General features: G+C 34.1%; 1 protein-coding gene across 1 annotated transcript in view; it reads right to left on the bottom strand.

The window, feature by feature from the left end:
- LOC136806126 (HEAT repeat-containing protein 6-like) overlaps nt 1–13,563 on the bottom strand; it is a 46,498-nt gene that overhangs the window by 26,326 nt on the left and 6,609 nt on the right. The window contains exons 2-10 of the mRNA XM_067062693.1: nt 5,264–5,433; nt 4,811–4,918; nt 4,426–4,566; nt 3,237–3,349; nt 2,834–2,948; nt 1,940–2,038; nt 1,556–1,634; nt 893–1,151; nt 518–575 (exon numbers count right to left, since the gene is read on the bottom strand). Of these exons, the coding sequence (XP_066918794.1) occupies nt 518–575; nt 893–1,151; nt 1,556–1,634; nt 1,940–2,038; nt 2,834–2,948; nt 3,237–3,349; nt 4,426–4,566; nt 4,811–4,918; nt 5,264–5,422 (1,131 nt within the window). The 5' untranslated portion in view covers nt 5,423–5,433. The remainder of the gene's footprint in view (nt 1–517; nt 576–892; nt 1,152–1,555; nt 1,635–1,939; nt 2,039–2,833; nt 2,949–3,236; nt 3,350–4,425; nt 4,567–4,810; nt 4,919–5,263; nt 5,434–13,563) is intronic.

Here is a 13,563-nt window from a genome sequence, read left to right as displayed (position 1 = left end):
AGAGGAATAGAAAAGCATTTTTTTGTTTGTATCAGCATAATGTAACAATAGGGAGATACCGTCTTGATATGAAATATGTGTCTGATATGAAACGGGAACACTTATGATGTAAAAATAAAACCTTCAAAACATTTTCTTATTTTGGTTATTTGAGATACTATACTTAAGTCTCTGCACTAAGTTAGAGACTGGCCGTATAATTCAGACTTAAGTATCATAGTCTCTTTAACTAAATTTCTTTAAATGGAATGTCTCCTTAACTCGAATAAGTTTTATGGTCCCTTCAGTTAACTATGCCTCATACACCTTTTATAATCCATAACTCGAAATTTCCTTTAACTAGAACAAAATCTGTGTTCCCCGTGCGTGTCCAAGTAATGGAGACTTCACTAGTTTGTTCTTAGAATTAGTCTGCCCAAAATCAGTATCGGTCAAGAACTTGACACTGAACAAAAACTAAGGAAGGCTACAGTAGTAGGTCATCAACATCTATTTTTGAAACACTATAAGCTATTACCCGTAATATTTCTTGCAAGGTGAGAGCACAGTTATAACGGATTTTGGACGTGATCGAACTGAAAACATAAAATGAAAGGAAATTATTTCTCAGCCATGAACACGTCTAGAAGGATAACAGCTGCAGAGAAAAGAAACAATAAATTAATAATGGTTAATTTGTTAAGCTTGTTCCTCGACCCAGAAACCAATTCATCCTCTAGAAGTAAAAAGAACAAAGCAGAGAGACAAGCACTCCAATAATTGGAATTAAAGTTATATGACTAAATCACTGAAACACATTTTGCCATAGATGAACGGAGAGTCTAACGGACTGAAAAAGTCTAACGAGGCATGCTTGGAAGATACGTCAAGAGAGAAATATTAACCAACATACTTTAATTGTTCAGATTGACTTGATTCACTGTCCGAGAATTCAGATTCGGAACTTGACGGTGATTGTATTTGTCTCCAGTTATTGACGAAGCCATAACCACTAGATTCAGCCTCGTTCACAGAATCGTAAGCCTCTTGTATGGAATTATTGAGGTTTCGTTTCTTTTTCTTTCGACCTTTCTTGGCGTTCACTTTCTTCGTCATTGCCGATTTCTCTTTCTTCTTTGTTGGATAGATTTTCTCCATGGTGTCAAGGTCGTCTATAAAAAAGTAGTAAAGAGTAAAGCTTCAGCCGGAACAGTCACAAAAGGTTAAGGACAAAATGATTGCGATAACTTAACCTTATGATTGCTGGAGGAAATATGTACGTGTCAAAATTCTGATAGCTGTCGGATGTTATGGCTTGGTGAAAATGGTATATATTGAAATAGTTAATTCATTCTTGGGGATTTTTAATTAGTTTGTTTTTTTGGCCCCGATTTTAAGAGCTTAACTGACTGTAACTAAAAGTTAACTACCCTTCAGATTTTTCAAATATTTTTTGAGTTCAAATATTCGTACACGCCACAAATTCTGTTCGTTGTTTTGACGTCCTTGTAACGTCCATAACGTTCATATAAGGTTAAACAAATTTTCTAAGAATGTTGTGTGCCAGATGGGTTACCTGATTTTCTCGATGGTAAACCCAGTTTCAGCCGATTGACAATACTTTGATATCCAGGCAATCCATAGATCAAAAATATCTAAAGTAAGTATATAATCATCAAAAAAATAATGACATATATAGAAAAATCACGACGATTTGGTACAATATGGCTTGTGTCAATTATATGTTATGTTCAACTACGAGTGGTAAAAAACATCACAAAATAGATAAGGGAGTGTCCAGAAGAGTGTCGTAGTCCAAGTCTCCGAATCTCCGAATAAAAGTCGTCTTATATATTTTAGAGATCGTTGCTAGAAGTCTTCTCATAGAGACTGCACCATAATTTAACGATTCACCATTAAAGTAATTTGATCTGAGACTGTATGTCGAATAACAAATCACCTTCAACAACAAGACAGCGAATTCAGGCTCGATGATATTATCATGCATCGTGATACCAGACAAGATCTTTTGGATAGCTTTCAACGTTACATTGATCAACTAGAAAAAATAACAACATGGTAAAGATGGTTGGAACTAAAACCTCAAGGGTTTAAGTCTAATCAAAATAAAATGAGCTTCCTCGAATCAAAACTAGACAATAAGCAGTTATTGGACAAAGTCGAATCCAATATGCAAAAATATTGGGCGTGCAAGAAAAGATATTGGACGAGGCTTCGCCGAGTCCAATATCTTTTCTCGTAGCCCAATATTTTTCATATTGGATGAGACTGCGTCCAAATAAATGGTTTATTATCCGTTCATCGCTAAAATATTTCTCGTTTTCAAACATAATTCCAATTCATATGCTTGTAAATCTGGTTTCTTGGTAGTTTCTTATTCAAAAGTCTTATTTTATTTTGTGACGTAACGTCAAAAAGAAGATGCTCAATTGTCATTGAACTCGTTGTGTGACTTCAATTTTTGAAATATGTAGCCTCCATGGAAGCTGTATATTCGAAAATATTGGACTTCAAAGAAGCTTACGCGCGTCGGATAATAATCTTGAATATGTTGTAGGATAAAAGAAAATGACTTTTGGGTAGTCATCTATTTTGAAAATACATAGATATTACCCCCGTGTACGGTGTTTTCTAAAAATACGTAGATTTTATCAAAAGCAGCTACAGTGTGCCACCTGATTTCTGGCATTTGGGCCTGGAATCTCCTTCTAGAAATTTTATTTAAAAATGTGGTCTTTTGAGTAGCACCTGTTAAGGAGGCGAGAGAATAAAAATTGTAGACCTGCTATTGGTTGAAAAAGAACTGTGAGTAAGTGACTTATGAAATAAATACCTTATAATGTTCCAGCTCATTTGTATCTTCAAAGACGAACATTCTCAACTTGTCCAAAAGCTTGGAATAACATAATTGTATGTTTTCTTTGGCCATCACGCCTACCCGTTGTGACCTATAATGAGAGAGAAAAAGTTAATTTTTATGGCTAATTTTGATTCTAAGAGTCTACTCTTTTTGGTGAACCAAAGTCAAAGTCAAAGTCATTGATTTCAAAGCTCCAAAGGGGAAAGTACCTGCAAATAAGCCATTGCAGTGTGAAAAGAAGATCTGGCACTCTCAATGTATTACACCAATATTTAGTAGTAAGAAACTTGGATAATAAGATTTGCTTGACCGAAATTGAGAGAATGCCTCCATGGTATATATCAACGTGCAAAGGATAATTAGAAAAGAAAATAACCTCAAACATATATTGCCAAGACATTGTATTGAATAGCTGGATAGAATCCAATCAGATTGCGCCAAGTACATCCAAATGACCCCTTCTTCCCCAAGGAGCTGTATGATACTATCCTAAAAAGATTGCAAAAGTCAATCAATAATACTGTAAAATTTGACGAGCAAGCGCTGCTTCTCCGTTCACCACAAGCGATTATCTCAACACTTAGTGTTGTGAGTACTCTTGTGACAACAGCAGTCTATGCTCGTTTAGCTGAGCCGCACTGTTGAGTCCTGGGAAGGACGAAACATGTGTCTGCGGATAAATGTAACACTGTGAAATATTGTGTACAAAGTGAACATCCATTTTTACAATTACATATGATTTTGTCTATAATATCACTGTTTCAAACTGTTTCAACACAAGGGATCCAGTAATAAAATGAACACCATCTCCACCATCGTCACAGATCTGGTAGACTAGAGTTTACTTCTGACACTGTGTCCAGTTAACTAGACAAGGGGCGCTTGATGAGGTCATCATTTTAAAAGAAAAACAACTAAATTCCAAAATGCAAAAAAGCTACTTGGTATTGAAAATTGTAAATCAAGAATGAGAAACTAGCATAGAAGATACCCTATTATCCCCATTTTCAAATAAAAAGATTGCCCCATCCATTCTTAGTCTTCCAAAACAACTAGAATTTGGTGGACTGTTTTACATATTTCACCTAAACAAAAGCTTAAAACTGTGAGCTACCATACTACTGGGTAACTCAATCGCACGATCTAGTCTATAAAAAAGCTGACCCAGGGCTACTATCTGGTTGAACATCCATCGTTAGAAAAGCCATCATCGGAAAGAAAACTACCACAAAAATTTATTTCCATTTCATATCATCCTTAAAAAAGGTTTTCCATCCCATTTTGCATTTAGTTACCTTATCTTTTACGCCGGCCCTTAATACGCCACAGCCTGATTTTAGGCCGATAGTCTAAAAATAACGCCAATAAGGACCGGTGTAGAAAAGGCCGATAAGGTATTCCATTGACCCTGTCTAAGTAAGAAATTCTCATTTGGTCAATGAAATAGGAACAGGCGTGTCAAAGAATTACTGTATTTATGAAGAAATATGTACTTTAAAATTATATTCTGTGACCTCAACAAGGAAAAAGTCATTTAAAAGAGGACTTCAAAAACCACCACATACCTCGTTCAGAAGGGCACCAGTCCCGGTCAGCGTCAATGCAAGAGCTTTCATAAACTCTGAAACTAATGACGATTTGACACTCGTCAATGATTGACACAAGAAAGTGACAAGTTGATTGACACAGTTTTCGTCGATTGTACTCTAGGTAAAAGAAAACCAATGCAAATTTATACATAAAATTACCTCCTTTTGAAATTAACCCTTACAAACCAAAATAGTTTCTCCTGAAAATTCAAAAGTTTCAATTTGAAAATACAACTCTTCTTTTGAAATACAATGATTTACCTTTAAAAAGGCTTAAGATTAGCCTTTATAAATATAAAGCATTTCTTCGAAAAATAAACAAGGGGTTTCCTTAAAAAAAATAAACAGAAACAAAACATACCTTCATAAGAGGGAGATAGATGTTGACCACTTGTGCAAATTTACTCTTCAGCAGGATTGAAGCATTTTGTAAAGTTTTGCATCCATGTGACAAGAAACTAACCATTTCCTGGAAAACATGTAATTTTGTTAATAAACTCCTTATTCATACACGTTTTTTATAAGAAAAGTTCTTATAAGAACATATAACTAAAGAGAGTAAATTAGTCTCAGAATTCAGCATTGATTAGGAGTATGCTGATTTAAGCCCTTCTCAAATTAATAAATGAAAATTAAACAATAAGAACTTTTTTAAGAACATTGAAGCCTGAAAGTCGGGAAAATTATACTAGCTCTAAACAAAGGTGCGTACTTAATCAATAAATAACCCAAGTAAAGATGTATGATATCTGACAGGGCTGGACAGAGGCTGGATGTAAAATTAATTGCAAAAAAGTATTTTCTTTGTAGATACCTCTAAACTGATATCTTGCTGATTAGGTCTTCGATAAGCATGACATTGTGATATGATGTCATCCAGAATATTGTTAGCATCAGCATAAATCTTTTCATAGGAGGGTGTTGGAAGGCGGCAGAAACGATGCATTGCAGATATTGGTCCTGCTGTAGCCATTATTTACTAATCTACGAATTAAAAAAAAAAGTGAAATAGATGAAGAGTCATTCAGCTGAGCCTTTTTGAAAAGTGGTGTCCAGATATAAACCAAAAGCCTGTGACTGCCAAAATGAAAAAATTTTGGATTTTAAATTTAATCCACAAATTGATTTTCAACCTTTACCTGAAGGTAAGATAATTTTTTGTCATTGTGAACTTATAAAAATCAAACAAGAAGCTCTTTTTAAATTTTTTTTAACTTTCATTAACAAAGAACCTAATCCAACAAGCTTTATTCTAAAGCTAAATATTGCTTCTTTACAAGAATTAGAAAGTATCCTTCATGTACAAACTCTTTTGACAAATCACTAATTAGCCATTCATCATCGCTAATATATTCGATATCCTTTTGCTTTCTGTTATCTCTGGTGTGAAGAATTTTGATATTGGAACTAAGTAAATTCCAGCCATTTGGAAGAAGCCACATTCCAAGGTCAATATATAATGGCTCTTTTGACGGACCTCCACAATGCTTGTACAAGAAGTAATCTTGCCAAATGATATTAGATAGTATTGTACGTGATCTTTGGTGCATACTTTTATACCAATTGACATAGTTTGGATTAGGTGCTTGTTCAAAAATCATTGCAACTCCTATTTTGAGTAAATCCCCAAGCGGCATTCGAGCATAATCAAGTTGATTTGATAAGCTTATCATAACCTCTCTGACTTTGCTGACTTCTTTTGGGATTTCTTTGTGACCATGTTTTTGACTTGTGAGCTTCGATATCGATGAACCTTCTAATGATTTTTGTCGAAGTAGTAGATTTTCCTTCTCATGTTTGCACTCCATATATAAATTTTCAAATTTATTTTTTTCTTTATACAGAGTGATATTTTTCTCTTGGTGTTTTTTATTTGTGTCCTTTAGTACGTTATTTGTGTGCTTTAATTGTGTATTTTGCTTCCGCAATTTAATATTATGCCCCTCTAGTTTTGTGATTTTTTTCTCAAGCTCCTCAAAATTCTCTTTCAAAAATATCTTTTCTTCTTCAAATTTGCTTTGTTGCTCATCCAGTTTGGTTATTTTTGCTTTAGTATTTACCAATTCTTCTTCAATTTTACGTTTCCTATTTGCTGCTGTTTTTACATCAATTCCAAACTGTTTCTCTGCTTTCATCAGAACATTCTCTGATCTCAGTTTCTCTATTTCATATTTGCCAACTAATATTTCCTTCTCATACTTCATATCTTTGAGAGCAGCTTTCAACTCGGCATTTTCCTTGTCTCTTTGAAGGATTTTGCTTTCTAATTCCAGCTTAGAAGAGATGTTATTATCAGTTTCTTCATATTCGAAGTTTTCTTCCAACTTTACAATTAGTAACTCATCATTATTAGTCTCAACCATTTTTTAGGTTTGTAAAACTTAGTTGATTCTAAAATTAACAAGTGATACTTTTATGGACCTACCTGGTTATGCATTTAACACATATAATTGATATCTACGTGACATGACCATTAAACAATCATTCAGAACACAAATAGTGACGATTTATTAAAATTAGTCGTTTGTTTCTTATAAAAAAACGTTTAGAAACAAAACTTTCAGTCTCTTGAAATATTCTTTCATATTTAAGACTCCGTGAGCAAAAACAAACATCTATCTCATCAAAAAATTGAGTAATTTGGCTAAGTACATTGATGTATGCTTATTAATAGTGATTCTTATAGATAAAGATGCGTTTTTTGAGCTGAAAAATTATTTTTTTACAAAAATCTGCTTGAGCCATCTTTTACCTACTTTCATGCAAAAAATCAGAAAAAATTAATGATCCAATTTTTCACAAAGTCCAAAAAACGTTTTTTGGACTTTGTGAAAAATTGGATCATTAACTTTTTCTGATTTTTTGTATGAAAGTAGGGTAAAATCAAAACATTCCTATGATTCAATCCTGAGAAAAGTTGGTAACAGACGAAAAAAAACAGACAAACGAATAGATGAACGGACGAACGAACAAACACAGGTTAATTTATAGGACCTCCACCGGGGTAGGTCCAACAAGCACAGTGCATATTTGACCTACTTAAGACAAAATTTGTAGAAAGAAGATGTTTTATAGAAATTATAATTTGGGTGTACATAGGCGTAGAGATGTTTTGAGAAAAATGTAGTTAGAAGAACAAAGAAAAATATGCCTTGTGTCAAGCTTTCGGATGTACCGATAAATAGTCAGTTCAGAACTTAAATGCCAAAATGGTTTATGAAAGAATTTTTCCTTTTAAAACTCACTCAAAGTTTAGAAAAAAGAGAGAAAAACTTGTTTAGCAAATAAATCTGTTCATTTTGAAAGTCCAACAATGACGTCACACATGCAAATATTTAGCCTATACAGAAATTAAAATTACTAAATGTAGATCAGTGTAGCTGGAACCTCGATATTCCAGGATTAGAAAAAGCTATACCTGTTATCTTTTCTCTTTTAAAGAATCAACAAGCCATCAACATCGATAAATTACACACATTTCCTCAGAAACTTTTAAAATTATCTGCCATTATGACTTTATTGAAACCGTTCCAAAATCAACCAGTCGGGTAAGGTATCGGAATTCATATGGGAGTTCTTTTCCGAGATTTGTAAAATAGTCGGCAAAAAAACTTTTCCTGGGGATTTGAGGAATAAACAAAACAGTTATCATTTGTTTTTTATTTAACCCTCAATGCAAGATTGCTGCCTCATCTTTATTCGCCCGTGCGAAGACACATGCTAATCATTTTTTCTCGCGTGCTCAAGGGGAAAGGGAAAGTGATCGATATTCTTTGAAGGAAAAACGTCAGAAACAAACCCAAAGACCAAAAGATGTATTTTATTCTTGAGAATTGATCCTGTGAAGATGAAAAAATTTCTGCAATGCGTTTTTTTCGGAACGTTGAAAAACTCTAATTTTGATCTTCCTTAAGGTAAAGAGGTTGCAAGATTTGGGTTAGCGAGGCAAAAATCGCTAAAAAACAGGTAAAATTGTAATCCTCAAAAATCGAAGTTCCAGCCCCACTGTAGATAGGGTGGACTGGCCAAAATTCTCCCCTCAATTTTTCGAAACCAAACTTATTTTATTTAAAAGTCCTTACCTTTGTGAGAAAAATGAGGGGTAATTTATTAGAACTGGTTAAGTATTCCCAAAGTTATTCCATTTTCAAAACACAAAAAAAATCACCTTTCCAAAGAATCGTCTCCTTACACCATGCCAGCAATAAATAATTTTCGGAAGCACCAATATCGCGCCAAAAATGGCGGATGAAATCTAGTCTTCCGTGTGGCGGGGTGTGGGGAGTTTGCCGGTGCGGTCTGAAAATTGGCCCGATGACTGTTAAACTTTATTAGCTTATAGCTAATGAGCTGGAAATGATAGCTAAAAACAATGTATTGTAGCCTAATCTTACCCTGGGTTTACTAAAAAAACTACATTTGAAAAGATGAACCAGCTCAATAGCAACAGCCATTTGTTTCAATGTGGGTTCAGAATTTTCTGGTGCTGTGGTCAGCGCTAAGTCCCGTTTTCACCTTGACGTCAAAAAACATGCATATCTTTGGAAAGAAAATAGATACATGGATGCAGTTTTTTTTACTTGTTTCCCTGATAATTTCTGATTGGTTTAAAAAAAAGAATGAACATATTTGGATGATTTAAAGGTAGGTACTAATGCATTGAAGTTCATTTTTGTAAATTCTTCCTCGTTCCGTTCAAAAAATCCCAACGAGTGCGCACCCTACTGTCAGTATAGACTTAAACTTGTATATCAAGATTACAAAATTTCGAGTACAGGCCGATTTTACTTTCGTTTTGAGTGGTTTCATTTTCGATTTCAAGCCAACATCTTAGCAACAGGGTACTCGCCCATAGTTACAGGGGTTTGTGCAAAAAAATAAACTAAAATTTCCAAATCCCCCATTTCGATTAATGCAATGAAAAATAAAACTTTTCTATGTTTACCTTTTTTGCACCTATTCTTCAAAATGAAAATATTTAACATTTTAAGTTCTTCTTTTATTCAATGATTTTTTACGGCACTTTGTTGACAATCTAACTCTCGCATCGAATTCCCGCTTTCTTCAGTGAATTGAAGATGAGAAAAAACCTAAGCCAAGGATCACGGATTGAAACAAATATATGAAGGGTGGGATTTTACAGCCGCCCGTCATGCAAGGCACTGAAAGGCCACTGGTGCCAAAAAGAAGGGCCGTGTGAAATGTGGCAACCTCATTGGTGGAAATTTGATAAACAGCTGCGAAGGAGCGCTGGGAAGCAGTCAGTAGAATAGAGAACACTTCCGTTTTTGTTGCAGATTTCTATAAAAACTTCTCTCAGGGATTACTTGTCAATGTACATGTACACATATGTTGACTGTTGTGTCAACTTGTCAGCATTGTATTGTTGTAAAGGAAAAGATAAAAGAGGTAAGACTAGCCTAGTTTCTAATCATATAGGATAGGAGTTTAAGTTTAGACTGACTGTAGATGGGCTTTATTACATTTCAAAACAAAAGCTGAATAAAGTCTAGACAAATGATTCTACCTTTAAAGGCCTCCTTCCGTAGACCTTCATATACCTCATTTTATAATTTGCTGTTCGCATTACTGTTAGTGACTCAAATTAATGACTTTGGAGGGTCGGTGAAATGGTGGCCAAATTGACATCCCATGGTTGATCATTTTTATTTTTGATGATGCTGGAGTTTTTAATATAATTATTCAAAATGACATCCATGACAGTTAGTCACACTCAGGGTTTTCAGTAAATATTAGGAAGGTAGGAGACTGAAGGTCAGAGGTCGGCTACTAATTTAGTGATGCAGCTATGTGAGAGTCACCTGAGGGCCCACCATGCAGTTACATCAATATGCCAAAAACATTTTGTTCAACCACCTTCACTTTAAGATAAGCCACCATAGAATGGTTAAAAAGAAAAGAAAGGGGTCCAGAGAATGGTAGGTAAACATCCAGTTATCATAAGAAAACCCAGTAGAGAAATGGTAGAGAAATTCTATTGCAGATACTGTCTGTTCCAAAATTGGTCCAACCAATCGTCACTTCTCTCACTATCTCAAAAATCGCATTAGGAACTCTATTTTTCTTGATCGTGTTAACCCTGCTGAAGTCTTACTAACAATTAATTCTTTATCCTTTAACAAGTCATCTGGCCCTTATAGCATTTCCCCAAAAATTCTTCGTCTTCTAAAGTTTGACCTCTCTGGACCCCTTTCTTTTCTTTTTAACCTTTCATTTGAATCTGTTTGTTTCCCCACAATACTTAAACTCTCGAAAGTTATTCCCGTTTTCAAAAACAAAGGCTCTCCACTTGCAATATCCAATTATTTCCCTATATCTCTTCTTTCCAACATAGAGAAAATTCTTGAGAAACTTATGTACTCTCGTCTTATTACTTTCTTAGATTCTCATCGAGTATTTTTTGAGCGCCAGTTTGGTTTTCGTAGATCTCACTCAACCATCCATACCTTACTTAATATTGTTGAACGTATTTGGAAATCTCTTGATGATGGTGACTTTGTGTGTGGTGTTTTTGTTGATTTGCAAAAGGCTTTTGACACATTGATCATTCTATTCTAATTTCAAAACTGGACCACTATGGGGTTAGAGGAAAGGCTAATGACTGGTTCAGATCATATTTATCTAACAGATCCCAGTTTGTCTCTATTTCATCTAATAAATCTTCTATTAAAATAACCCCCCATGGTGTTCCAAAAGGCTCTGTTCTAGGATCTCTCTTATTTTTAATCTATTTAATGATCTTCACAATGCAATCTTTTCAAGTGAAACTTTTCATTTCGCCGATGATACCCATATTTTACATTTTAATGATGATCTTCTTTCCCTTTGCAACAGAGTCAATCGTGACCTAAGATCCCTCCAAACTTGGCTCAAAGCCAATAAAATATCCCTTAACGCTGGAAAAACTGAATTCTTAATTTTCAGACACTGTTGAAAAATTCTTCCTTTTCATAAAATTGGAGGTAAGAAAATTTTTCAAAGTTTAAATATCAAATATCTTGGCGTTTTGATTGACATGCACCTAAACTGGAAAGCCCGCACTACATCTTTATCAGCTAAACTTGCCAGAGCAAATGGTATTATATCTAAGCTCAGGCACTATGTTTCAACAAAAACCTTAGTTAACATTTATTATGCTCTTTTTCATTCTCATCTTCAGTATGGTTGCTAACTCTGGGGTCTTACTGACAATACCACCTCCAAGCCTATATTTATCCTTCAAAAGAAAGCCTTACGTCTTATTACTTTTAAAAACTCTCGATGCCCTTCTTCTCCACTCTTTTCTGATCTCAAAATTCTCAAGATCTTTGACCTTGTCAAATGCCTTAATATATCTTTTGTCCACAGATTCCTAAATAACAAATTACCCTTCTGGAGTTTTTTAACTTTATTCAGCTCGATGCTGAAGACGAAAACACTCAAAGTACCAGAGGAGCATGTTTGAAACTACTTTTTGTTCCTTCCTACAACACCCTTATCTTTGGGAACAAATCTTTCTTTCTAAGTTTTGCATAACACATTGGAACAGCATCCAGCGATCTTACCCAAATATTACCCTGAGCTAATCTGATTTCAGTTTTGTTAAATCTCTCGCCCTTACTCACTGTCTTGGGAGATAACACATTGGATGTAATAAATACCAACCAATACATGGACGTGTAATTGCGTACCAGGACTCATTTATCCCAGCATCTATTAACTGGTGGAATAAATTGCCAGCTAACATTTTGAATATGGAAGATAGGAATGAATTTAAAAGATGCAACTTCTCGTTATTTTCTAAAGAATTAGATTATTAGTTTTTTTTAAATCAAATCCAGACGTCAGGCCTCTTTTTCACTTCACTTAATCATCGGATTTCCCTGCCCTAACCTATTTTATCCAATTCATATATCTTTGCACTCTACTCACTTAATCATCTTTGAAGCAATTTTGTTTTGACGTCACTTGCCTACTTACCAAAAATATTTTTACTTTAGCTATGTCTTATGCTATGTCTCTTTATTTCTAGTTAGTTTATTAATCTTTTTAGCACAATACTGGTTTATTTTAAAATTTAATTTAATTAAATTTTAACTTTTAATTTAACTTTTGATTTAACTTTACACCATTTTAGTTTGCCTAGAACGTCAATATTATTAATTACTACTCATGACTTAAGCCTGAGGCTCAAACTTCTCATTACTACTTTGCCTCCACGTATCTTGGCATTCTCAGAACATTTTGTTTAGCCTTGTGCTTGTTACTCTTAATCTCGATAACCTAGGCTTTGTCCTCAACCAAACATACTTAGATTTTTTTAGAATTTTTAACATATTTATTATTGAATAAACATACAAACATTTTTTATTATTAAACCAATTTCATTTATCTTATTTTTGTTAATGCTTTTATATGTAGGGAGAACAAACAGTTATGTTGTTAACTACTGAAATATATAGATAGATAGATAGATAGATACTGAGCACACCCTCCCCTACCAAGAAAGGTTAGCAAACTTTCTTTTAATTTATTTTTCATTATATAACAAAATTCTTAAAAATATGTAAACATTTTCAACTAATTTACAATGTGTTATAAACGCAATCTGTACTTAGGTGGCCGCATCTTTTTGATTAGCTTGACTATAAGGCGGCCTCCTTCCATATATTTTTTGTGCATATCATCACTTGTATCTTTTCTGTAGTGTTAAATGGTAAATAAATAAATACTTAAACTTAAAATAAACTTAGGTAAAGAACTCCTTTTAATCATAACTTCTTTTCCTCTATATGAATTTTTGTGAAACTTTCAGGAGAGATACATAAAATTGTCATTAATATCATGTTCAAACATCTAAAAAATTCTCTTTAACCTTTTGAACCCGAATGCCGTACATATACGTCCTTGAGACGTCCCGAATGCCGTACATATACGCAATTTGATAGGCATGTCTTTCTCGCGCAATATCTTTGATTGGCTTGCTTTCTGATCGTTGAAAAAAGAAGAAAAAGAAAGTAGAGAGTCTAAGCTTTCCGTTGATATATAATGATGTAATGTTATGATCACGGTGTGAGTCAGCACTTTTCAAATAAAAACACTGATTCAAGATGG

The sequence above is a fragment of the Clytia hemisphaerica genome, unplaced genomic scaffold (genome assembly GCF_902728285.1).
Source record: "Clytia hemisphaerica strain Z4C2 unplaced genomic scaffold, Clytia hemisphaerica genome assembly, whole genome shotgun sequence".
Classification (NCBI taxonomy): Eukaryota; Metazoa; Cnidaria; class Hydrozoa; order Leptothecata; family Clytiidae; genus Clytia; species Clytia hemisphaerica.
The sequence above is the reverse complement of the archived record's forward strand: the minus strand, read 5'-3'. Positions and strand labels throughout refer to the sequence as shown.